The following is a 26,246-nucleotide window of genomic DNA, read 5'->3' on the forward strand; positions in this document are numbered from 1 at the left end:
ATCAATACATGTGCAATGTAATGCACATTATTACTTTCTATTGCAAAAATGCAGAGAACAGATTGAAAGGCTGCAAACTTCCAAGACTTTTGTTTAAAATTTTCAAAAACTGACATTTTTACTTGAGAGGAACTTCTTTCTATGTTAGTTTAAAATGGAACTGAGGTGGCTAATTGAGGCTTCATCAGTGAGACAGAGATTATTGTGATAATGTTTGTGTGACTGTGAAAAACTTACATTTCAATTTCTGATGAAGAACATAACAGACAAATATGCTGTTGTTGTAATGTTGTGTATTTCCAATTTGTCGTGATATAGAACGCTAAAGTAAATGTCTGGAGTATATAAAGATGCTTCACTAGTTTTATCATAGGCATCAACCAGCTTTAATCTCCAGTGATTTACACTTACACAAAGCAGATGGAGAAATGATCCTGATCATATTCTTTTCTTGATTATTAACCTGCATGTTGACAATCTCACTGACAGAGCCAAGCAAAGAAAATGTGACAGAATAAATGAGATAGTCATCTTACAAATACCAACAAAGAAGAAAACTTAGAATCTATCTGTCACCCTGTTTCTCTCTGAACTCTCTCCAGTAGTAAAGTCTGATGTTTATTTTATTTTTACTCTTCAAAAAAAGAGTTTTGTGAATTTAGAGGCAAAGTCATTCAGGATGGGCGCATTGTACAACAGGATGGTCCCAGGACCATTTGGCTCATTCACAATGCCAGGTATCCGATTGGTTTCTTAGGTTTGTGACATATGAAACCCTGGTTGTCTCAGTCATTGTTTTTGAGACTGTCACTGGCATGCGACAGCTCAAGGGGAAAAATGCATGGCCATAGCACTGCCTGCGTGTTTCACTCACAACGTGTTGTACAACATTAAAAAAGAAAGGAAATGACATCATGATTATAACTTCATGTGTGATCTGGAGAAGTGGTCAGTTTGTGGAATGCAAACAGCTATCTCTGCATTTATAATTTATTTTCCTGCACCATGTACTCTGTTATTTATCTACGGTAAAATAACAACCTTTTACAAGAACGTTGTGCAGAGTTAATAGAGGTGGATGTGGGGAAGGCAGCATGGGTGTGGTGTGAAAAGTTACAGCATTAAAAAATAGAGGGGAATAGTGAGGTTAATGAAACTACAGAAGCAGAGGGAGGATCACAAATTATGATGATGCTTTGGGCTCGCTTCAGTGCTGATTCCCTATGGTGTCCACTTGGTCCTGTACAGCCCCCATAAACACAATATTTGTTCTCTATGAAAAGCACATGTGGTTCTAATTTTCTAATTTCTTTGAAACAAAAAAAAAAGAAAGGTATCTTCAGTAGTTTTTTCTCTGCTGCCTTTCAATTAATTTTCAGCTAAAATCAATGCCTTTCAATTTAGTTAAATTCAACTCTTGAGCTTCTGAGCAAGTGCTGCATTGGCATGTTTACTAAAAATAAAGAAGCTACAAACTCCTTTAAGACTTTAAGAATCATAATGGATGATTCGTTTCAGTTCTTCTGACACCACACAAATCATTATGGGCAAAACAGCATTTATTTGTCACTCTATCTTACCTGTCTTACCTGCGTTGGCTACAGTGTTCTCCTGCTTGCACTTTCCTATGGTGATGGAAACGTCATCAATGGCAATATCACCCTCAAAGTTTGGGCCTCGAATTCCTTCAAAGACAATCTGTTTAGAGAAGAAACACAGCCAGAGGGCAACAGAGGTTACGTCAGAATGTCCATTCAAAAACACAACAAACCTCCTCTGGAACAAATTTAACTCTCAAAGGAACCCGTGATAACCCGTGATAAATTGCACTAGATTCTACTGTGAAGTCTTTTGTTTGTGCTTGTTCAGATAACTCATTGTGTTTTCCTTCCAAATTTACTGGATAACATAAATACATTCTTTCTACTACAAGCGAGACACGAGTTGGGTTTCCACTGCTGTTTCTGATTAACATTTGGAAGACGAAAATTAGGAACAATGAATAGAAAGGAAGAGGGTCATTTTTGCCCGTTATGAAGACTTAATGCACATTTTTGGCAGTGGAAACAACTTTGTCATCGCTTTTTACCTTCCTTTGAAATGACGAGATTCACCAACTATTCCTGCACCAGGAAACAATAAACTTGGGTTACTGCTGAATTTCCAGACACGGTATAATATGTCAGATATTGCCAGATTCAATGCCAGATTAAATAAATTCCCGAATAAGAACTCTTTCCATTTTCTTCTTGTCCACCACCACCACAGTTGTTATTTTTTTGCTGAGGACAAGTATATCTTCAGCTGTATCAAAACCACTAGCAACTGAATTGCCACCTTCTGGTAACACTACACAGGCAATGATCAATAGATGAACATGTCTGATTCACATTTCTTTTTTTTCTTTTGGAGCTTTTTAAAAGGGTGATCGCCTCCACACCCTTAACAATTGGAGTTATTTTCATGATATTGCACATTTTTTCTTAAAAAAAAAATAGCTTTACTCATTTGGAGCCAAAAAGTTAATTTTGAACTTCTAGAGACAAGAACTGTTTTCCATCACAATTCTGGCTTGTTCAGCTGTTAATTTGAAAACTTTTTGTGCAAAAGCTTCATTAAGTGAGGATGTGTGAAAGACAAGAGAATCAAGGAGCCACAACTGCCAAAATAGAAATTCTTGTTTCCTTTGCACAAGTGTAAAGTGGGATGTCAAAATATGTGCTTCATGCCACTTTATCTACATCTACTAAATCTACTTATCTACATTTGCATTTTACGGCACAGCCTTAACCAATCAAATTAATGTCTAAGAACCCAGGAAGAGCTAAAAAAAAAACAACATTTACACGAAAGTATATGTTCGATCTTTAAGCTGATGATTTTTTGAGAACCCATCTTGTACCCAAATATTTACACAGACATGTTAACACTGTAAACGGTGTGTGTGCATGACACACATTTAGAAAAAGTATTCTTTTTCCATAATCATTTATGGACACTTAACAGTAAAACTAAGGAGCAGTCTCATCTGAAAACTTCCCCACTTTAGCCACCAGCCATCTGGTTGTGACTGACAGCCTAATTACAGCGGTGTACCAAGGCACCAAAAGCCCATCGCACCCAGCTAATCAAAAAACAAGCGTATTTTTTTTGTTTGGCATCTGAGGAGGGGGAACAGTTACAAATATGGAACATTTTTTCCCCAAAAATAACAACAAAGGCAACTCGCACAACTGTTGGGGTTTTTAGATCAGACACTAGATTTCCTAGTGTTTAATTAAATATGTGACAACCAAAGTGCTTATTGTCTGATGTGATCAGAGGGTTTGTTGAATTTCCCCTCAAATCAGAACAGCAGCAGTATCATTTCACCAACTCCTCCTGCCAGCTACCCTGAGAGCAAGGCAGTTAACCCTCAAGTTAACTCAAAAACAGAGAAAGGAACAGGTGTTACTGTGAGCATAAGTGTAACGCTGAAGGAAAACCAGCCTGCTTTTCGCTTGTACACCCTGTCTGTGTATCTACAGTTCAGGATAGCATGAGAGCGAGCAGGTGCAAGCATAGAGGGGTGGCAAATATGCATGAGTGGTTTGACTTTACAAACTCCATCTGTTAATGCTGACATGCTGTGGTTAAGGGGCAGGCCTGCCATCAATTTCTGTGTAAATATATCAGATCAAAGAAAGCCTGGGTTCAATTAACCTGGTTCTGACCCACCAAAGAGAAAAGCCTGGCCTAACCCCACAGAGGTTCTAAGTGACTGAAAGGTAGAGAATGGCTGAGTAAACAGCACGGTGACCGTATCTTACCTGTGTTTTAATCTGAGTGTTGTTGTATTAGTGCCTAAAAGGTATGTCAAGTTGAAGGATCAAACAGAAATTCATTGGGCAGATACCAATGACCCATTCATTGACATATACAAAAAGCAGCATGACTGCTAGCTTGTGAGGTAATTTAATTCACCTCTGAATGGTAAAGTGGTAACTCTGTAAGGGTTCCTCATATATTTCCATCAAACTCCTCCAAAAAGTTGTAATCTCATGGATCATTTCTGCCCTTAGTTGACCGAGCACTATTAGCAACATATAGACATGGATATTATAACTATAGATACTGCCTGAGTGTTTTCCTGAGTCCCTACACTATACTGTATGTGGATAGCCTAAACATTTTCTTTCAGTTTCTCGTCCTCCTCCACTCCAAGCAATCTTATAATTTCAAATAAAAGGGAAGAAAACACAAGAACTGTACTACTCCTTTCCCACTCACTTTCTAATTTAGTTCCAGAGTGGGAAATCTTCTTTGAACGAATACATGACATAATTGGGAAAACCTTGAAGCTGATTGGATAGTGTTGAAGGGAATAGATAGAAATCCAGTAGCACAAGATGGGTTTAGCCGGTGGGCTCATTTATGCAAAGGATTTGATTTGTTAGGCAGAGTGGTATCGGTGAAGAAAAATGTTGGCGCAGTAGCAGGAAGAGGCTAATTGGCAAAAAGGCCACAGCCCTCCAACTTATACATAACCAGGCAGTTATTTCATTGTGTAGCTATAGTTAAATTTTGTTTCTTTTTTTAATGTACTTCCTTTCTGAAGGTTATTTCTCTGCACATTTGTGTCGTTACCAGAGCCGACTGAGCCAGTTTTCACACAAGCATACAAACAAGCCCCCAATGATACTAAACTAGAGCATGCATACCTCTATATACCTGTTAGTGGGATGTGACAAGACCCAGATTGTTTCATAATTAGAGAAAATGAGAAAAGTAATTGAGGGAAGGAAGCCCTCAGTTATGGCCTTGAGCCTTGTTTACAGCTCCTTTAACATAATCACGCCATGCAAAATAATGTCCTTAAAGACATCTAACAGAATGGCACATTGCAAAGTAATGTAATATAGCTCCATAGCAAAATAGTGATTTTGTGTGTTTATTTTTCCAGAAGAGCCCTTGAAAATAGGCCTGTGCCCTTTGACTGAATGTTCACTGTTGAAAAACCAAGCTGAAGTATGATTTGCATAAACCAGCAGTGGCTCACCGTGCCTCACAGTTAAATATCAGTACTGGGCACCGAGCTCAAGTGAAATACATCTGAGTTTCGCAAGCTTGTGAGCAAAATGGTTGCTGGATAGGAAAGCCATGGGGCATTTTTAAGACTAACACAGTGTTAATATTTGTGAGATAGCAGCCTGAATTTACAGGCAGCAGTAGGCCTGTAAAAACTAATTTGTTTACATCCATGTGCAATAAATTCCTAAAGGATGTTTTGCAAATTTGTTTTGAGTGGTGGGGTCAGAAGATCATGTAAAAATTGGGTCATTGTCCACCTGAGTAAGTAATGCACCTGATATTTAACTTTGATGTTTACTTTGTAATAAATAATATAAAAAAATCCTGCTATTTTGAAATAAAAAAAAGCACAGTATCTCATTTTTACATACTCTGTTGAATTCTTCCAATACTACACAGTGTGTGACGCAGAGAGTGGGCGCGAGGAGGCCTGCCCGGGTTAGACAACTGGTGTGTGCATGTCTGTGTGTGAGAGACTCCAGGATCAAAGAGTGTGCAGTAAAGTGTCAAGTTGGAGTTGTGAGAGTGTCGTTTTGTCGAGCCTTGTAACCTTTAATGTTCCCATTGATGTGCTATCCACACACCAGAGGGGACACGGTCTTGGGAGAAAGAGGGAGTTAAAATCGGAGTGTGTGTGTGTGTGAGAGAAAAAGAGAAGGAATGAAATAGAGAGAGAAGCATACAGAGAGATCTTTGAAATGCCAGTGCAGAGCAGAGTCACTGCAAAGCAAGGCACACAAATGTGGGTTGGCCTGATTTCCAACAAGCCCCTCCAGGTACCAAACACTGCGAGGAACACAGATGGCCTCTGGGAAATCCAAAGAGGGGTGAATGGGGACACACATAATCTACTACAACATGTTATTGCTTTTTTGTTGTTGTTTTGACTCCACTCATGTCATTTGCGCTTTATAAGTTGGTCTCACCTAGCAATTTAATCAACTATTTTGGAACTGATATGATGTTGATTGCAAGCATGTAAAAGTGAAATGGACAGCAATTCCATTGAATAATGAAACATGAAAAAAAATACAATATTGATTCCTTTCTTTTGTGTGTATAAACAAATAAATATATATATATTTTTCTTTGTGTAAAGATTCATTAACTCATAGGTAGCAGGAGAGCTGTTTAAGTAGTGGTTCAGATTTCATGAAGTCAAAGCATAATCATACACAGAAATAATAAGCATGGCCTACAGGCAGCAAACGACTTAAATTCTGAAGCTTTCTTATCCATTAGCTCATCTGCTGTTTACAATAAAATCCTTGTATTAATGCGAGCTTGTGGATGCACTAAAGCCCTTGTTTTGGAGAGGTAAGTAGGAAAGCAGCTCTCAAAGACATCATTACTTTTGTTGGATGGAGCACAAAGAGAAAAAATGCAGAGACGAGTGGCAGCACCTCAAAGGCCTTTGGTGTATGCAGTCAGTGAGCTGTGCACAAGACTAGAAAGTTTGTGCTCTCCATGGACGTGCTCTCAACACGAGGCAGAAATGAAACAATATGCAGTCACTTCTGTTCTTTGCGAGCCAAATAACATCTACTTCAAAAACTGCCAGTGGGAATTTGGGTGAAATTGAAAACTACAAATTTTCAAAAAGGAAATGAGAAATAGCGATAATGGACACAACAATGCACTTACTATTCTAGGATATTTTGTTTTTTAGGTGGAGAAGACTCGACATTAAAAACACAAAAAACTGTCACGGATGCTGCGACTGCTATGGTTTCTGGTTTAGCTATGAGTCACCTAATACTGCATGGCTGACACTGCAAACTACTATTTACATACGGGAAGGCCTTATGACAATATCATGCTGCATCTCAGCCCCTGTGGGCAGTCAATAAAGACAGAAACCATGAACATCAGGAGCTGAGCTGAAGTTCTATACAATTAAAACACCAACCACAATTATCTGGGGTTGGTCATCTTCAGATCTCTATGATCGCAATGATCTAGCACTAGTTAACCTATTAACAACTTTAAGAATAAAATATTTAATCTAACCTTGAAACAGACAGAGGCTAAAAAAATGCAGTAATTGTAAAAAAATAAAAATAAAAAATGGTGTAACTTTTTGCTTGGGAGAAGTTGGCTTTGGCTGAAATTACAAAGTGAAAAAAGCAAGTTCTCACAACTTAGCTTACTGGTTTATTGAGTGTGAAGGAGCTATCAAAAATTCTATCAAGGTTTTCTCAAAAGTTCACCTCTAAGAAGTCAAAGGGCCAAGATTACCATTAAGGTCATCTAAACAAGTCCATGTTTCGAAAAATAATCATCTCTGATTTCATGAATATTGAGAAAGGTTTTTGTGTCTTTTAAGAAATCCAGCAAAAGTTGCAATGGCATTTTACTCTCTTTTTTACTAGGGAATGTTAATTTAATTGTAATACTGTCAACACTTGACAGTATTTTTCAGATTTCCCAGCATCTCAGAAGAAAGTTACAGAGAGTGACTAACTGAAAGTCTCTAAGTAAGGACTGTAAAACTGGAAAGGAGTGCTCTAAAGATTCTTAAATTTCAAAACTGATAACTGTTGAAATATGATACAAGTTAGTCTGTGAAAACAGATGCACTGTGAATTTTGTAGCTTTGAGACAGGCTGACCCATATTTAGTATATTTCTGTTGCACTGCATTTGGTTTATTTTTTTTATGACATTCTCCAACTATCTCAAAGATGTCCCCATCTTTATGCAGCTTTAATGCTAAACTTGATGACAACTTGTTTAACTTTGTTGAAAAAGTTCAGCATGAACCTATGATGTATAACAATGTGTGCGTCGTTACTACCATGACTAATACAGATTTAAACCACATTCTCATTCCTCATTCCTTTGCATCCTTTTTAAACACACTACATACTACTTTCTCCATCATTTTTTGATGCACAGGGATTTGCTTTACAGCTGCTCATTGCCAATTATCCCTCTTGACTGTAAAGGACACATCAACTATAAACAACAGAAATTCTATAGTGCTCACTAAGCCTTTTTATTTCCTTCTATTTACTATCTTATTTTTTGTTTTGACTGTTTTCACTCTGCCGCTATTTTGTTTTGTAGTGAAAGTACTTGGTTAAGGTCAAGAAAAATATACTTAGGCTTTAAAATGAACAAAGCCAAACTGTTTTATTTCAGGAGGCTTCACCATGGCTACACTTTCAGCTAAAACTGACGCTGCAGAGGTACCGCGCATGTTGAAAAGTGACAAAGCATGAGCTGAGAGTGAAAATTGGAGTGAGTTCAAAGGTGCACTGCAGATCTGTTTTACCACTAGTAGGTGGTTTTGTTTTCTTTTTCTCAATTACCATGACTGATCACAGAGACAGATCATCTGGTTTCGAGGCCCGAGTTATTGTCAACTAACAATGGTAAGGTTTGCAGAACATGTATATAGATAAAAAGACAAACAAATCAATAAACAAGAGACCTAACATTTAATGTCACAGCTGCAAATATTCTGTGGGGTTTTATACATGAAGCAGAATATGAAAAGCCTCTGGATTTTATTGGTGTGATAATAAGTCTTTAACACATGCCATTTGGAAAAAGGCCATTCAGACCGTAAAGTTTTTTTTTTCTCTCAAGCTACCCTCAACAAAAAACCTTTTACAACAAATGTATCTGAACCAAGAGTAAGCAGTCAAAATGGAGCCAGTTAGGACACTATTGAGTTGCCAATGACTGATAATAATGATAAATAATGACTGATTTGCCAAAATACCACATGTTAGTTTCAACAGTTATGTCATTTTCAGTCAACACTGCCCTGGGTTTTTGAGGCACTAAGCCAATTGTCAAAATAACCCTGATATTGATATTCTTTACTATTTCAAATTGTAGAAAAGGGGCTAAACAGCAGTGTGACAACACTAATTGTGACATATAGTTCCCATTGTCAAAAGCAGACAGTTTAATGAGTGATACTGATTGTGAGTACACCTTCATTCGCCAGATGAGTAGAATGAGAGTATGAGGGGAGACAGGATGGTTGGAGTTTCAGCAGGTAACTTGCTGCGGGCTAAACATTTGTTTTTGGGCTTTTGTTAAATCCCACTGTACTTTACACCCAGAAACCAACCATATTTTTAAAGTTGAAATCATTAGTAAGGAAATGTTATAATCAATTGATGAAAATTAGTTTTTTTCAAAGCAAACTTTTACATGATAGTCAGCTCAATACATATTTTATTAGATTTTTTTTTACAGATTGTCATACAAAGGAAATTTGAAAATGGCATCTTTGGCCCCAGGTCAATAAATCCTTGAAGCCCTACCCACCTGTTCAAGATGGGTAGAGCTAAAAAGATAATTTGAAGCATTAAAATAACTACCCACCATTCAGTTGTTTACTCCATGGTGTCTTTCAAAAGCCTATACATGAACATCTTTCAGAAAAAGAATGGCATATAGCAAAAAAAAAATAAAAATCACATATTCCCCCCAACCCATCTGATTGAGAACACAATTGACAAGCTCATTCACATGAGAAAAGTGTATGTGTTGAAAAGTGCTATCACATACAAGGCCACCTGCAGTTGCCAAGGAGACCACCCCTGCCTTGATTTCATCCTTTCTTATTCATCCATCCTCATCTACCTTTGCCCATATCACCAACTTATATGACTCATTCCTTCCTGTTCAACTATCCTTTCTCTATTGCACCAATTACTTTGCAAATAAATAACTATCGGCAGAACCCCTTTCATCTTCTTCCTGACAGTGCAATTCTATTTCACTAAGGTTTGGTGCCTTGACCAATTAGGCTGCCAAATTTACCTTAGTACAGCGTGAAAAAAAGAAGTGTCTTACTGGATTCTGCCTTTATAATGGCACAGACTATGTATACACCATGTGTGATGGGTGTCTCTGGTCTGGATTGATGTCATGTTTGTCTAGCGGCACATACACCTACATTATCCAAAAAGTTTTGGATATCTAAATTGGGAATAAAATACAGGACTGCTTGTTGTGATAACCTCAGCTTACATAACATAGTTATTTACTCTCTTCTTGCTGGACCTTGTCTGAACAAGCAGTAAACTGTAGAAAGACTGAGTATACCACTGTCATTCTGTCCCTATTTTGAAGGATCCAATTTAGCTGGGAAAGGATGGCAGATGTTATGCAAGTTAATACCAAATTGTCCCATTATTATATCTGTACAAACACCAATCAGCCATAACATTGTGACATAACATGCCTTACATCGACAAGATTCACCGTTGACACCTTAACAGCCCTGACTGGTCAAGGCCTGGACTCGACCTGACCTCAGGAGTTACGCTGTGGCATCTGGAACCGAGTCATTAGTCTTGTGAGATGAAAGGAGGTGCCTCCATAGATTGGACTCAGTGCATCCCACAAATGCTCATTTGTATAGTGACCTAGATAATTTGACAAGTCAACACCTCAACGTCGTTGTCATCATCAGGGACTATGGTTTACGTGAAAGAGTTGACTTGGTCACTAATAATGTTTAAGTAAGTGCTACTTGTCAAAGTTACCCACACGAATGGCAGCATCCAAGGTTTCGCCCACCAGGTTGCCATCTTCTGTGCAGCTCCGTTACCAACAAACTGCAATGTGTAGTGTGTTCCAACAGCTTTCTGTCTGAATTAGCATAAACATTTTAACAGTATGATTTACAGTAGCTTTATTATTGCATCAGACAACACGGGTCAGCCTTCACTCCCCATGTACATCAATGAGCCTTGACTGCCAGTGACCCTGTTGTCAGATCATGAATTTTCATCCATTCTTTTGACCACTTTTGAGTCATGACTACTGCAGACTGAATAACTTAGAAGAGCTGCAGATGTGCACATGCTATAACGAACCGTTTTGACTATTAAATGTTTTTTTTTTCTTCTTCCAACTCATCAACTTTAAGGAAAAAAAAATCATATGCTATACATTCACACACACACACACATATTTATATGTATACATATAGCTCAACCACTTGCCAGTGTGCTCTGCCAATAGAGTTCACTATTTTAATCCCTTCGTCAATCAGACATTTCACAAGCAGAACTAATTAGTGGATGGTAGCTAGGGTTGATGATGGACTCATATCTATAGAGGGAATTGCTAGCTTAAATGTTATAAATACACTAACGTTGGTCAGTGAAGACACTGAAAAATTATTTCCTTCATATTTTTGTTTGTTAAATAAAAGGTTTTCAAATTACAGATTTAATTATTTGTTGCATTTTAGAAAAATTATGTTTCAATTTGATGTTAAATTACGAATGACACTTACTGAATGACATACTGCGGGCTGCACGGTGGCGTGGTGGTTAGCACAGTTGCCTAAAAGCACACTTTCTGTGTGGAGTTTGCATGTTCTCGCCGTGTATGCGTGGGTTCTGTCCGGGTACTCCGGCTTCTTCTCACTGCCCAAAAACATGCATGAATTGAATCGCATGAACTCCAAGGGACATCTGAATTGTCCCTCGGAGTGATTGTGAGCGTGCATGGTTGTTTGTCTCTGTGTGGCCCTGTGATGGATTGGCGACCTGTCCAGGGTGTACCTGCCTCTTGCCCAATGGCAGCTGGGATAGGCTCCAGCACCCCTGTGACCATATTTTGGAAGAAGTGGGTATAAAAAAAAATGGATGGATGGTCGAATATATTATATTTTCATGTGTGAGTTTAGTATGGTTAAATATATATTCCAAAAGTGTCTAAAAAAAAAATCAGATAATCAGATAATTCTAACCTTAGTTGGCATCAAGCAGAGGGGTGCTTTAAAGAGTGAAGTAAGAGAACACCAAATTATGCAGTTTATTTATATTTTTTTCTGAAAGACTCCTTAACATACAAATATGATCAAATATTTACTGTCCAACATTACAGAGGAGCCCAAAACATACACTACTGTTCAAAGGTTTGGGGTCACCCAGACTATTTTGTGTTTTTCATGAAAACTCACTTTTATTTATCAAATGAGTGGCAAAATTAATAGAAAATATAGTCAAGACATTGAGAAGATTAGAAATAATGATTTTTATTTGGAATATTAATTTTGGTCTTCAAACTTTGCTTTCGTCAAAGAATGCTCCATTTGCAGCAATTACAGCATTGCAGACCTTTGGCATTCTAGCTGTTAATTTGTTGAGGTAATCTGTAGAAATGTAGACAATTAGCAAACACAATGTACCATTAGAAGACTGGAGGGATAAATGCTGGAAATGGGCTTCTATACACCTATGTAGATATTTCATTAAAAACTAGATGTTTCCACCTAGAATAGTCATTTACCACATTACCAAATGTATAGAGTGTATTTCTGATTAATTTAAAGTTATCTTCATTGGAAAAGAAAAACAGTGCTTTTCTTTGAAAAATAAGGACATTTCTAAGTGACCCCAAACTTTTGAACGGTAGTGTAAACTGTACGACAACTTTCCCTAACATCGTTTGACACGGTGTAGTTAATGCTGGGCAAATGCAACCCTCAGCTTAGGCTCACAGCCCACATTCATCATGAAATAAATTTTACCCGTGCATGTACTGAGAGTATCTGGAATCATTACAACACAACTAGCGGCATCCCCTGCTCATAAATAAACCTGTTAATTGACCTGTCATAGCTAATTGCTGTAGAGGATAGGAGACTAGTGTGTGCATATGTGATTGAAACAAAAAAAAATGTATAAGTATGTCTGCACATGTTTAAATCTACACACAAAAGAAATTTCTTGCATAAATGCTATATTAAAGATAATGTAAATACATAGATATTTGGTGAATGTGTGTGGGTGCATGGCTATAAGGAGCAGTTGAAAACTCTTTCCTTAGTTTGTTGATTTTAGAACCATTAGTCATCAGCCTTGAGACAGGAGAGTGTGAAGCCGACCAGAGCAGGAATCGACCCAGCTGGCTCCCCTGTCCCAGTGCTGAGTTAGAGAGAAAGATAAGTATGGTGAAAGAGAGAAAAAAAAATGAAAATAGAAAAAGATCGAGAAACACCCACCGGGGAATAGAGGCACGCAAAACAAAATCATCATCATTTTTGCACTCATTTTCTTTTTTCAAGCTGCAGGGTTCTATACTTAACTAAGGTAGACATAGATACACACTCACACGCACACACACACACAAACTAGTAAGAAAGGCTGGGGAAATGCGTGCGAGAGGAAGCTCCATGTCCAGTCAGACAGGCAGACTGAGTCATCTAGTTTACTCTGCCACATGCCAGCAGGGAAGAACTAACTGCAAGCACAGCTGCCAAAGAGCTAAAGGGACCTCAATGATTAGTCAACAGACGTCGTCACATATTTGTTTTGTCTCCCAGACATGTTCTTCCACTATTGACTGAATATTTGCAGTTAATTTGAACTTTAAAATTCTGGTGAAGTAGAACAAGGCAAACAGACGGATCAGCTCACTCTCCCTAGAGCCTCACTTGATTTTATTTAGGGTGAGGAATGAGAAACAGTTGAGACTGGTTTTTAATCTGTTTAATATTGTATACGATGTAAAGTAGACTACATGGTCCTTTGTATGCAATGCCAACATGGACAATGACTAGCAAAAGAAGCACTCTGCAAATTACTCTACAAATGAATCTCGATTAATCTTTTGGTGCCAATACCCGTGAGGTGAATTGATTAATCTCATGTCATTTTATATGTTAATTTACATTCATAAGTCAGGACAGAAGCCAGAAGCCTGTTCCTTTTGGATCTTTAAAATCTCTGAGAAACCTTGTTCCTGCCTCCTGAGATCAGCACATTCTTGATGAAGCGAATAATTCTCTGGTTACTGTGCGGATTTGCTTGCAGTTGACATTCAGCAGAAAATGAGCTGAATGTTTACTCAAAGGCCCTCATTTATCAATACTCCCCTCTGTATTAAAAGGTCAAAATGCTATATCCGCATTTATCTAATAAAAGAATAATGCACAACAGTTCCTCTTTTCAAAAGCTTGAGGTTAATTCACATTTAAACTAATTTTCATTGCTTTCATTAGTAGCACATTTTGGATAATTTTTTTGCAGTTCTATAAAAAAGAAATATGCTACACCATGTTGTGTCCAGAAAGAAACCTCTCAGAATGCATTTATCCTGAAGGCATGCAGCTGCAGTTTTTTCTTTAACCTTGTCACCAACCTGCTGCTAAACATTTTTCCTTTACCCCAGTACCTGTTGATATTTTGCCTCCTGTAAGGAAAAGAGATTTTGGGCATCTGCTAAGTCTATAATCCCAGTATATGAGATAGCAGTGATTTTGGGAGTACATTTTTGGTGGTAAATCTAAATTCAATGACTTTCCAAGTTGGTGCTTTAAATGTCACTGCAAAGAATCTACTATGAAAGACAAAATTTCAAGCTCCATCAAATCCCATGAATCCAGTGTATAATATTCTCCTGTTCAATCTAGGCTGGAGTAGAGGTCTGTCTTCTGGGAAAGGCATAGTACGCTGGAGTGGAGGAAATGTTGAAGAGAAGAGAGAGAGATGACAACGATAAAGGAGTCCGTTTTATTCTTCCCTTCTTCCGTGAGCAAGCCAAAGCAGTACTGACAATGGTGCTAGCCTGTGATGAAATTTGAGGAGCAAGCACTGGAGGCTGAATTGCCATCAGAGGCTGAATTCTTCAAGAATCACATTAACATTACAGAGCACACTGCATGTTCGGCTTAACAAATGACTGCAGGTCATGTTCTGAATTGCACGCAACACATCTCAGGCTGCTTAGTGTACAACAGCAGAGCTAAGGGGCAGGTTTTTACTGTTTTTAAAACACAAACATGCAGGTTACACCCTGTGGTCTGCTGTATGTGTGGTTTACTTTAAACACAAATATTTCCCTAAAATATACAAAAAAAACTGGTTTAAGTGTGCAGGTTGTGCACTTTCCTCACTGTTGTGTTGTTGGTTATGGCCATAGGACAGAAAAGTAAACACCAAACTTTTACCTGGAAAGGTCCACTGGGGCTGATGTCAAAGAAAGCCTTCTTCCAGTCTGGGCCCTGATGACCAGACTTTGTCCACACCACAGTGTCCACTGGGGCAATGCTTCTCACTCTCAGAAGTACATTGAGTGTGCCTGTGAAAAGATTGAACACATCCAAGCAGGCACACACCCACACATACACAGCCACACACAAATTCAGATCATTAGGAACTGTCAGTTGACTGTGGGTGTATCTCTAATTGGCCTAACAATCATCTGAGTCCACCTCATTACCAACTAAAATAAGTGGCCAACTAATGATAGACCTCACACTACAAACAAAATTGTAATGGATTGTTTACAGTCACAAGGAAAAGGGAAGGTAATTGATTGTAACCATGGTCTTAACAGCGCAGTAAAGAACCTGCTATCTTCTGACTGTTTACTGTGTTTGCCATAAATTCCCTCTCCAAGCATTACTAAATATCTAGCTGCCGTTTCATCCTAAAAATTCCAAAGGACAAAAATCGAAACAAGCGAACACATGATGTGATTACATAAGTTTTGACTTTTCTTTCTCCAATTTATGCACAAAGTTGACACATTACATAGCATACTGCATATAACTCGGGGAAGGTTACATAGGGTGTGTAGATGGAAATTCAATCTAAGAAGTCATTAAATTATTTGGAATACTTCTTAAAATACTCATTGACGCAGCCACCGAACGAGATGGAGAACTCAGGACAGAGGTACTTGCCAATAGGAAAAGAACAGAAATCTATGAAAGAGGAATGTGAAGGATATGTTAATGATCTCTCTTTCTTTTAGTATATGCACCGTACACACTACACTGTCATGTGAGGTGTGGATTTAAGAAAGACACTGTGTGAGTCACGGAGAAGGGGTCCTAATAGGCTCCTTCTCTCTTGTCTCTATCTCTCCCAGCCTTCTAAGATGTGAGAGAATCATTCATCTTCTTAATGATCTCCAGCCAGCTCCTAATTGGAACATTAACCAACCAGCAGTTTCTTAAACAAATATACAAGCAGGGGGCATCTGTAAGCAATATGCCATATGCATGTGTATGTGTGTGTGTGTGTGTGAGAAAGAGCACATGTGGGATGTGGACATTTGCTTACATATTTGCATAAATTATTCCCTAATGTGCATGTGTGAAAGCTACTGTTATTCAAATTTTAAAGGGAGTATCAGGATGATTAGGATAAACTTCCTGCTCTGTTACATTCAAAATGTGACTGGGGCAAGGACACTGTTACAACCGCAATGTAGGAACTTAACCAACATGTTGGGAGTGTCATTTGCAACGCACTGAAAAAGGCAGAGGACAGCAAACTATCCACCCAGCATTCACTGCTAATGTACATAAGAGTTAAACACCATCTGTAATTAGCTGTTACCATAAGTTAAAAAAAGATGCATTGGAACTGATCACTTTAGCTTATCATAAAGACTGGGAATACACCTATCAACACTAAGCAACAAGCTGTTCCAGAGACATTATCAGCGAGAAAACTGTCTCTGAAAGCATGCTGAAGATAAATGATTGACAGGATTCAATAACACATGAGATGCATGCCCCACCCTTTACCAAAGGAAACTGATCAGTTAAAGTTCTGGACAGTTTAAACTATGATGTGACAGGGCGGTGGACGTACTTAAAACAGAGACGTTGCTTCAAATAAGCACTGATGCTCGTTTAAGAAAATGAGCATCGGTTAATGACAACCTGATGTCATTAATTTTGAGTGCACCACTGCACTCTGAATGGAGCTGTAAATTAAACTTGTGTTGCGAAACCCTACACATGCGTAGTAGAGGTATAAAGATGGAAACCTACTGTATAAGTCCTGTTTTGTGGCAGAGTCACTAAATTCTAGAGACATCTTAATCAATTTAGACTGGATACTTACCACAAAAGATTTTTATTCCATGGTGACCATTGATTTGGCAGTTGTGGTTATTTTTGCATTCAAATAGTGAATGTCCTCATCTTGTTAACCCACAGTAACTACCTGGAAGTGTTTCAAAGTTGGTTACCAAGAGGTGCCATTTGCCTGGATGGATTTTGACTACACCTCCAGGAAGACACGGTTCTTTAGATTTCATGAAAATGATTCAGTCAACTGAAGAAGTGTTGGTGAATGAATCAGCTGTTTTCCCCCTCATTCTAAGTCATTATGCTAAATCAAGCAAACCAGCACTGGCTCCAGCACCACGTTAAAAGAACAAAGCATACCGAAATATTGGAATTAATATCCCCATTACACTTTTTTTTTTTTTTAAACATAGGTGTTGTTTGGTATAGTTATCCAGTTTATTAAAAGGTCCCAGAAAGTAAAAACAGCCGAGGACTTGTGGTAAAAAGAAGAACTTATACTGGCACATATCCCAGCGGTCATTGAGTGAGAGGTGGGGAATACCCTAGCAGGTTGCCAGTCCATCACAGAGACAAACGACACAAACAACCACACACACTATTTCAAAGCAGATAGACCAATTTCAGAGACATTGGATGGTGGGAGGAAGCTGGAGTACCCAGAGAGAACCCACGCATACACAGGGAGAACATCTCCACACAGAAGGGCCCCCAGCCAAGAGTTGAACCTGGAACCCTCTTGCTGTGAGGCAACAGTGCTAACCACCACACCACCATGCAGCCCCTTTTTTGTGTGCCACAATAGTTATAGAATGGAGGTGTTCAAAGGTAAATTTAGCTCGGCTCGCTCGTCTCAATCCAGTCTCTCAGCCTGCCACCAAATATCTGTGCCTTATTGTTTTCTTTGTCCTCTCATCACTCATTTAATGTTTCCCCTTCTCTCACCGTCACTACACACATGCACGCCCACACATGCCCACACGTACAACAGAAGAAAAAGGAAAGAGGACTCCGATAAGCAGTCTACTGATTGGACTGGGTATGGCAGCATGTTGGTAAGAGTGTCAGAGAGGCAGGGGAGAAGGCATGGCTCTATCAGTGCTACTGACCAATACAATCACAAGTGGAGAAGGCAACAGAGACACATAGTCAGACACAGATGGGCACGAACTGCTGTACTCAAACTCAAATGAGTAATTTCCTTTTGATAACTGAAAGTAATCCTGCATTGGTTCTTATATCCTTCTGATGAAGGTTCGTGTCCTGTGTATGTTTCTGCTGCTGGTTAGCCCAGAACAAAAACTATTTCCTGAAGAATGCAATCAAATCTGAGAAATGTGACTCCTGTTACTTTTGTCACTTTTTGTTTTTCATACACCTTGAAATGTTCGCACATGAAAGGCATTTAAAGTGTCACTGAATTAAATTATTATCCAAACACAACATATGAAATGCATTATTTAAAGGCCCCAAACTCTGTTTTGTCACTCTAAAATGAAATAATCCAGTTATTCCAAATAAGAACATCAGCTGCACTCTGTAAACCCCAGTCAATCTGAAATACTACCCAGTGGCAAACAAAACTAATTAAATGTTGTTTATTGTTGCTGCCAGGGAGCCCAAAAAGAAACATATTAAGTTGAACAGCACAACACATAACCTGAGGACTGCTTTATTTGCTGCCCTGCCCTTTTTTTTCTAAGACAAGACAAAGATCATTATGCTGTCTTTCCTCGTTTTCCTAAATCCTCAAAAGACACTTCTCCCTGTTCTGTATTCTCAAACCCTGAAGACTGTAAAACAGCAAACTTATATGTGGGTCACATAACAGCAACATTTGAGGAGCATTCCTGAAAACTACATTGTGTAAAAGTGTTGTAAAGCCCTCGACCGCAACCTCAACGGAAGCCTTTTAAATTCTTAACGATTTGACATCAAGTAGAGGAAAACAAGATAGAGTACTTGAACATTCCCTCACTGCTTCCCAACACAAACAAACTGATGACCAATATGTTTTTTTATCTACTTTTTTATCAGTCTGTCTCTTTTTCCCACCATTTTCTTTGGTCTCAGTCTCCTCATTAACCGTGTTCATTTTTTCCTAAGCCCGACTGACCCGTAGCCTCCTCTCACTCCTCTCGTCTCATCTCGCCTCTTTCTGACCCCTACAGTCTTATTCTCATCTTGTCTCTTTTTGTCATTAACTCACACTGTGGCTCCCTCCCAGAAGTGTTAGCTCTGCTAGGGTAAGGCAATCAAAGCATCAGGCATGGGAACAGACTGGGGGGACAACACTGAAAATTGAGGGAGGTACATTTTAGAATATCTTCCCTTATGTGTCCCAGGTTAAATTACTTCCCGCTCAGCTGTTTCCCACCCATGTGATTGCCTCCTCTGCCCTATTTTTTTATTTTTTCCCCCTTGAGCCTCATTACCCTTTCTTAGTGTATTTAATCTGCATGTTCCACATGATCTGCGCTTCATCCGTGTTCTTTATAACAAAATCATCCAGTTTTTTTCAACTTCTCTCCTTTTATTTCTGCAAGGCCAACAGTCAGTACTGAATAACAGAATTTACTTCATGAGGGATCCTTACGCTGAAACACAGATTTCAGTGTGACTACAGTGGTTCTCTTTTTGTAGTGGAACAAGTAAATGTGAAGGATGTAAAACAAATCTGCTACTACTTCTCCCAAAGGACTATTAAATTTGATCATATGCCAAAAAAAAGAAAAAATCAAAATCAAGATAAGATTGGTAAATACTAAATAAACCAAACAAAAGTTTTGTGAGACACTGATATCTAAACTACATCTTTATAAGAGCAGCACTTGTGTCATCAGGTAAAACATTCAAATAAAACTGTTAAAACCTTCCAAACGTTCTAAAATGTGCCCTTATCATGTAGTAGCCAAACTATGTGTTCTGTACTGTACAGAAATGTATGTTTATATGGCAATATTTTTTTTAAAATATGCTCAAGCAACGTAACAATCCTAAAGTAAAAGAAAATATGAAAAACAGACTGAAACATGCTTAATCTGATACTGCCATGATGTCGGGATGCTTTGTATACATTTATGGTTCTCAACACTTCTCAACTATACTGCAGCAGTTTATTGATCCCATTATTCACACTTTATTAATACATGCCTGAATTCACACACACACACAAACTAACAATGTGCCCATTTTAACTATTCACAAATACATGTGTACTGTATGTGTATGTGTACATTTAGACTTACCTTTATATACACTAGGTTTCACTTTTAATCATATCTTTATATCAACACTGTATTTCTATTTTTGTTTTAATGAATGAAAATCCATGTCTTTGTGTGTGTTTGTATTTTAGGGTTTGTGCCTGAATGTGTGCGCAGGTGTGTTTGCTCCAATATGTATGTATTCTAGCTGTGTGACAGGACATATTACAACAAACAACTCTGCCAAATGACTGATTGCATCTTGCCCTCGCCATTAATCATACAACCAGTGCCCCCTTCACCCACCTCCAAACACACACAAATGCTGTAACACTGAGGCACAAGCAAAAATATACAGAGAACATTTCTTACATCCTGAACCACACTCCACATGCCTCTTGCTAACACACACGTACAATCTACAGCGTTGTATCTGACAAGCTCTACACACAAGGGTCAAGCACAGATGTCAGACCTTGACAGAAAACCCCCGATAGCATTGAGTGTCAGCATGCTCTTCACTGTGCCACTACGAATGCTTTTATATGGTATAAGATGACGTGTGTGTGTTTTGTGTGAGATCATCTCTCCACCACTCACCAATGTGTTTACCCTTCATGTGATAGTAGAAGGAGACGCAGTATGGGACTCGGCCAGAGCCCTTGGGGCCCCTGACTGAGGACACATTGAAAAGTGGAGACAGAAGACGGGCCTTGTCCCCTTGAGCACGTGGTCTTGATGCTTCGATGTACATGTAGTACCCTGCAACCAACCAGAAAACGTAAAACAACCTTAAATTAGATTTAATGGTAAATTAACAGAGGACGAAGAGATCTGATCAATTTTAATGGAATGAAAAAAAATATGTGTGACCCTTTTAATAAATTTTGTAAAATAATTCAAAAGTTTTTGAACAGATAAACACAAAGTAATAAGTTAATTAATAAGTACGCAGTAAGCAAAGCATCTTTGATATATGTTTTTGTCTCATTATCTTCTTAATTTATGAGGTAACTTAAGGTAACTTTTTTACTCCTATGATTGTACTTCTCTATTCTCAGTCAAATGAGTTCTATTCATTGTGAGTGAATTTGCCCTTAAGACACACTGGAGCTCCCCCATATAACTGCTTCTGAACTCTCATCTCACATGCACTTTTTCTTTACTGTTGTAAGTTTAGCCTGGATAGTTGAATGTGACATCAAAATGCCTGAACCTCTCCTTCAAACGAGTCAGCTGTTTCCTCACCCTCCTTTGTTCCACTGCGGTCAGTCTCGGGGCCGGTGTTGGCTGATCTCTTTGGATTATGCGTCAGGTTGTTTTGTCTTGTCCAGTCAAAGACATCACTCCGGTCTTGAGAGAAACCGCAGATTCGCTCATCCTCAAAACCACACACATGGTCTACAGTGTGTGTATATGCAGAAAAAAACAACTTTAATCCACAACATGTTGGGTAAGTGGCATTACAAACTGCAGGTGACATGACCTTATTTTTCCCATCTCTATGAGTATATGAGTGCAAACAATAGATGTATAAAATGACCTCAGCAGTATGCACTTCAGATCAACCAGCCCGGTAATTACTGACAAAAAGATAGACACAGTGTGGGAGGCAGAGTATATATTATTGAACTTAAAGTAGATTCCTTATTTTATGCATATTCTGATGTATGACTCCTACTTACAGGAAATTACAAAGGTATCTATGATTGGATCAGGCTATTTGAAATGTAGAAAAATATTTCTTTGAAGACAAGATTATAGTAATAAGTAGCCTAGAGATGGTAGACCCTAATCAGTCATATACACTTCATGTATCTTCTTTTGGTCTTTGGGCTTCCTCTGTAAAACAATATAATCTGAAGAATACACATATCCAGTATCATCAAAAACTGATAAATCAATTATGTGTCAACCGACTGCCTGATGCCGTGTGCATGTGTAAACAAAAATTTACTTTTATCATTAGATAAAGATGGCATTTTGAGTAAAATTCTGGGCTACAAGTTGACAGTGGGTAGTGTTGTAAAAGAGTTGTTATGAATTTAAAATAAAGGTTTTAAAATCACAGTATGAGATAAAGCCGATGCATCAATGGCCCAGTTGGCGATTTGGAAATCAAGGACAGACTTTGGCAAACGTTGTTACAGAGAGTCTCAAATAAAGGATTAGATTCTTACAGACTGATTGCCGCTTCCATTCATGCCAATAAACCAACCATAGATCAACACAATGGATCAGAACAACATGTTGTACAGGCCTTCATTTCAATCCAGTTAAGGAGAAAAAAAAAATAAACACAAACACATCTTTATGCATGAACTGATATGAAGGATGAATTTTTTAAAATAAGAGTGTAGATGAATGACATGCTGATGGCATGCCTCTCCTTCATACATTATTTTCTGTTCGTGCTACGGTTCACCACACAGTCAACACACAATCTAACATGCCTCTAATTGAGCTCACACAGTGTGACATAGATTCAGACCAAGATTTTATGATCCCCATCCTGGAGTTTGGCATGCAATAAACTTACAATTGTTGTTACATAGTTTAGAGGAGCCTTTTATTAGTCTTGGAAAGAATTAACACAACCACCGGGGCTCATCCGTCTAGTTTGGGAGCGTGTGATAAAGTAAGAAGCAAATGTCTACCGTTTCCCCTCTGACTGCTTCAAGTGAAATGTGACACCTTCCCAATATGGAGCATAATTCTGACAATGGATAAGAGAAGCCATAATCTGATGTGTTTTCACTGGATTCATATTTGTCTAGGATATTAGGAATCCTTTTTATGTCTTCCCATTTATGTTTTTTTTCCTGTTGAATCACAGTGTACATCATTAAGGACAGAAAAATGTGTTTTGTCATTCTTAATGTTGATGTCTCTTGTTAAGCAAGATAAAGGGCTCTTCTCCGTGGTGTTGTCACTTTCATTAGCCCATCTGGAGGGCTCTGCCATTATCAGAGGCTCACTAAACAAGAGTACAACAACAACCATCTAAAACCGTCCAAGCTGACAGCTTCTGTGTGAGCTTCTCAGATACACACAGTCTCTCTCGCACGCAAGGACGCACACACACACACACACACACACAAACATAGTCTGCTGAAGATGTGCGTGGCTTGTGCTCCCCATGAGAATGGCTCTTTGTTTCAGGGAGCTAATCTATTACTATTCACACCCTTCTCCACTACATGTGCTCCTTTCAATTTACACTGTTGTTCCCGCAGTCTGTTCCAATCTGCTGTTGTTTTAATTGCCTCACCCTGGCAGGGCCAACTGCCACTCCTGCCAGAAAAATGCATTGTGTCTCTTAATGAAGAAAATGGACAAGATTCAACTGACTGAGATAGAGAATGAGATGGCAAGAGAGACGATGAAAGACGGGACAATGGGGGTTTGTGCAAAAGAGCAACAAAAGAAAGGCCAAAAAGGAAGTACAACTTTATGGTGAGATGTAAAAACATTTTGATATGTTTTGATTAAAGCCTTTTATTAATTGCACAACTAAAACCATCCAAAATTCACAGCAACACTCAAAAGTCCCTAGACCTGCTTGCAGTATTCAATTGCTTTCTCACTCGCTATATTTTTCTTACTGAACTGTTTTCACTTCGGTAATTCCTCACCAAGCCAAGGCTGATTAATTAAGCAGACTCAACCCTGAAAACCCTGTGCTGATATAACTTGCAGCAAAACTAAAACTGCTATTTGTCAAAAGTCAATGTATCTTATTAACTTTACCTCCCTGTTAACACAACAGTAGGTTAAATTAAATGTGGAAGAAGGATGTAGATGGCAGATCAGTCTCACCTGAAGATCTTGGGTAGGTGTAGGCTGTAAGAAAAAATAAAAAACTTTGATTACAAATTAGATACGCATATCAGTTCATTGATTTTTCTTTGTGCATCTGTGCATAAAGGTACATAAAAAAATAGAAATATATTTTTCATTTGAAAGGGCCTCACGTTCTGAGTACTGGATGATTCGGCTGACAAAGTCCCCAGTGCTATAGGTGGTGATGGGGGCCAGTCGCACCTCGTAGGACAGAGGGATTCTCAGGTCGGATATCGTGTGGGACATCAGCACACCTTTCTCTGGCTCCTTACCCCTCAGGTCTATCTGCTTTGACATCAGGTTCTGCTTGTTCTACATTCGTGCATGAAAACACAAAAATCAGAGAAGATGCAGACATGTTAGAATACAGACTCATATTTATTCACATACGTGGAAGAAAAAGTATGTTCCACTGTCGGACAGAGAGGCTGCATGGAAGTGGCTGTTGAGCACACTTATCCTTTCTGTGCCCACTCTTTAACTCCACACTTCATCATCCCACTGCAACAAATTTACTATTAAGCTTTGATTTAAAACCAATTGTAGGCAGTGGTGTAATGGTGCTCAGAGAGGTGTGTAGACTCTATATTTATGCCCCCAACCTTTTTGAAAAGTCTGTCCAGCCAAGGATAAAAGCCCTGCATTATCATTATATATTATTATATCCTGGGTCTTGGGCTACAAAATATAGTAGAAACTAAGGGTGTTAGTTAAACTAATAAATATGCTGACTTGAAATGATGTCTATGAGATAAATTACAAAATGCATTCATAAGACCGTAATGAACTCCAGGCATAAGAGTGTAGTGATTAAATGCAAGCTTATGTACGACTGGTAGACTTGCAATGCCACTACAAAGCCAGCGGGGTGAAGAGCGGCACAACAGCAATCAGTACTGGTACAAAGATTAAAAGGTGAGACAGATACATAATCATGTATTTTAAGTTGAGTTAACATTTAATTATTCCTTAATCAAACTGCTTATAAAGCTGTACAATTATTTTTTTTTCCTCTCAAATCTGTGGAGTTGTAATCTTATAACAATGGACTGACACGTAGTATTAGTCTTTTAGCATGCATTGCCCTACTACTTGAGTTTGAATGATCTTTCTAACTAAATATATCAAAGGCCATATATTTTTCTTTGTTACTAACTGAAGAAAATTAAAAGAAGAGGTAAGCCACAGGTGATTCCTTTTTTCATTGCTTCTACTTGGCTTACTTTGATGATCTTACCTAAACCTACCTAAAGTAATCACCTTTTTCACACATAAGCCCAAGCTACCCGATCAAAGAAGGCAACAAGCACTCATTAGAATTAAATTATGCAAGGCAGCCCAAACCATTGCCACATTAGGACAGAGAGACGTAAGGCTTTAATGTTGACTGGAAAATCAGTTGAAATACTCTACGTACCTTTTCACCTCACTGATCACAGATAACCTTGGGGAGAGTCACCCCTGTTAAAGTAACACTAGAAGAGTTTGTGAAACTTAAAAAACTGCGTGCTAATGACTCGTTGTGAATAAAACCACCCTTTATTATGCACATTCCTGGGCCTGAAACTACCCTGGTGGACTAAAATACTGCTGTTCACAAGTTTGGTTTGGTTTTTGATATATGGTACCATGTGATAGCAACATTTTTGATCTTATTACCTGATCATCAAATTATTGTACCTTCCTAAATCTGTGCATGCTTGCTTATATTTACATTTAAATGGAGTGAAAGTAGATATGAACACACAGTCTGCACTTCTAGGCATTTAGCCAGACAAGGCTTACACAGAACTTGTCTTGAATTGGATTAAGTTTTCAGTCTAATTTTTCATCCAAAACAAAGCTGTCCTGCTTCAGTCATTAAATACTTTGGAGGCCAGCAGAGGCAACATTACTTTGGAGCTCTCCCACATCAATTTCTGCTCTAAAAAATACATACTGGTCCAGTTTTAGTGCACTCAGCAAGTTATGTGATTTCCCCCAGTGATGTAGTGACAGGGACTCAATAACCATTACTTGAGTAGCAGAAATTAAATATATATTTCTTGGAAAGTACCTTTTCAGTCATCAATGTGTCCCAGCAAGCACTGTAACCTAATCACGCAAAGCCCAAATAAACAACCTTGATTTAATTAAATTGGACATTCATCAAAAGAATGAAAATGTAAAATGATTATGATGTTTTGCAAGAGCAGTTGTCTCGGTCTGTTTTTTTTTTTTTTTTTTAAAGTTGGGCCTTTTTTTCTGTCAGCATCACATTTGATAGAACTATTGCTGTGTTATTCCACCCACAGAGAAAAGGATCCATTAGCTGTG

At 38.4% G+C, this 26,246-nt stretch overlaps 1 protein-coding gene across 2 annotated transcripts in view; it reads right to left on the bottom strand.

The window, feature by feature from the left end:
• LOC140301726 (MAM domain-containing glycosylphosphatidylinositol anchor protein 1) overlaps positions 1-26,246 on the bottom strand; it is a 183,489-nt gene that overhangs the window by 11,464 nt on the left and 145,779 nt on the right. Inside the window, exons 12-17 of one of the 2 annotated variants that reach the window (XM_072380324.1) lie at positions 24,062-24,242; positions 23,907-23,930; positions 21,336-21,488; positions 20,688-20,849; positions 15,004-15,134; positions 1,590-1,698 (exon numbers count right to left, since the gene is read on the bottom strand). In XM_072380324.1, the coding sequence (XP_072236425.1) occupies positions 1,590-1,698; positions 15,004-15,134; positions 20,688-20,849; positions 21,336-21,488; positions 23,907-23,930; positions 24,062-24,242 (760 nt within the window). Of the gene's footprint in view, positions 1-1,580; positions 1,699-15,003; positions 15,135-20,687; positions 20,850-21,335; positions 21,489-23,906; positions 23,931-24,061; positions 24,243-26,246 lie in introns of both variants that reach the window. The other variant, XM_072380323.1, reaches the window with a different exon arrangement.

This window comes from Leuresthes tenuis, unplaced genomic scaffold (assembly GCF_036924035.1).
Source record: "Leuresthes tenuis unplaced genomic scaffold, fLeuTen1.0.hap1 SCAF_2, whole genome shotgun sequence".
Taxonomy (NCBI): domain Eukaryota; kingdom Metazoa; phylum Chordata; class Actinopteri; order Atheriniformes; family Atherinopsidae; genus Leuresthes; species Leuresthes tenuis.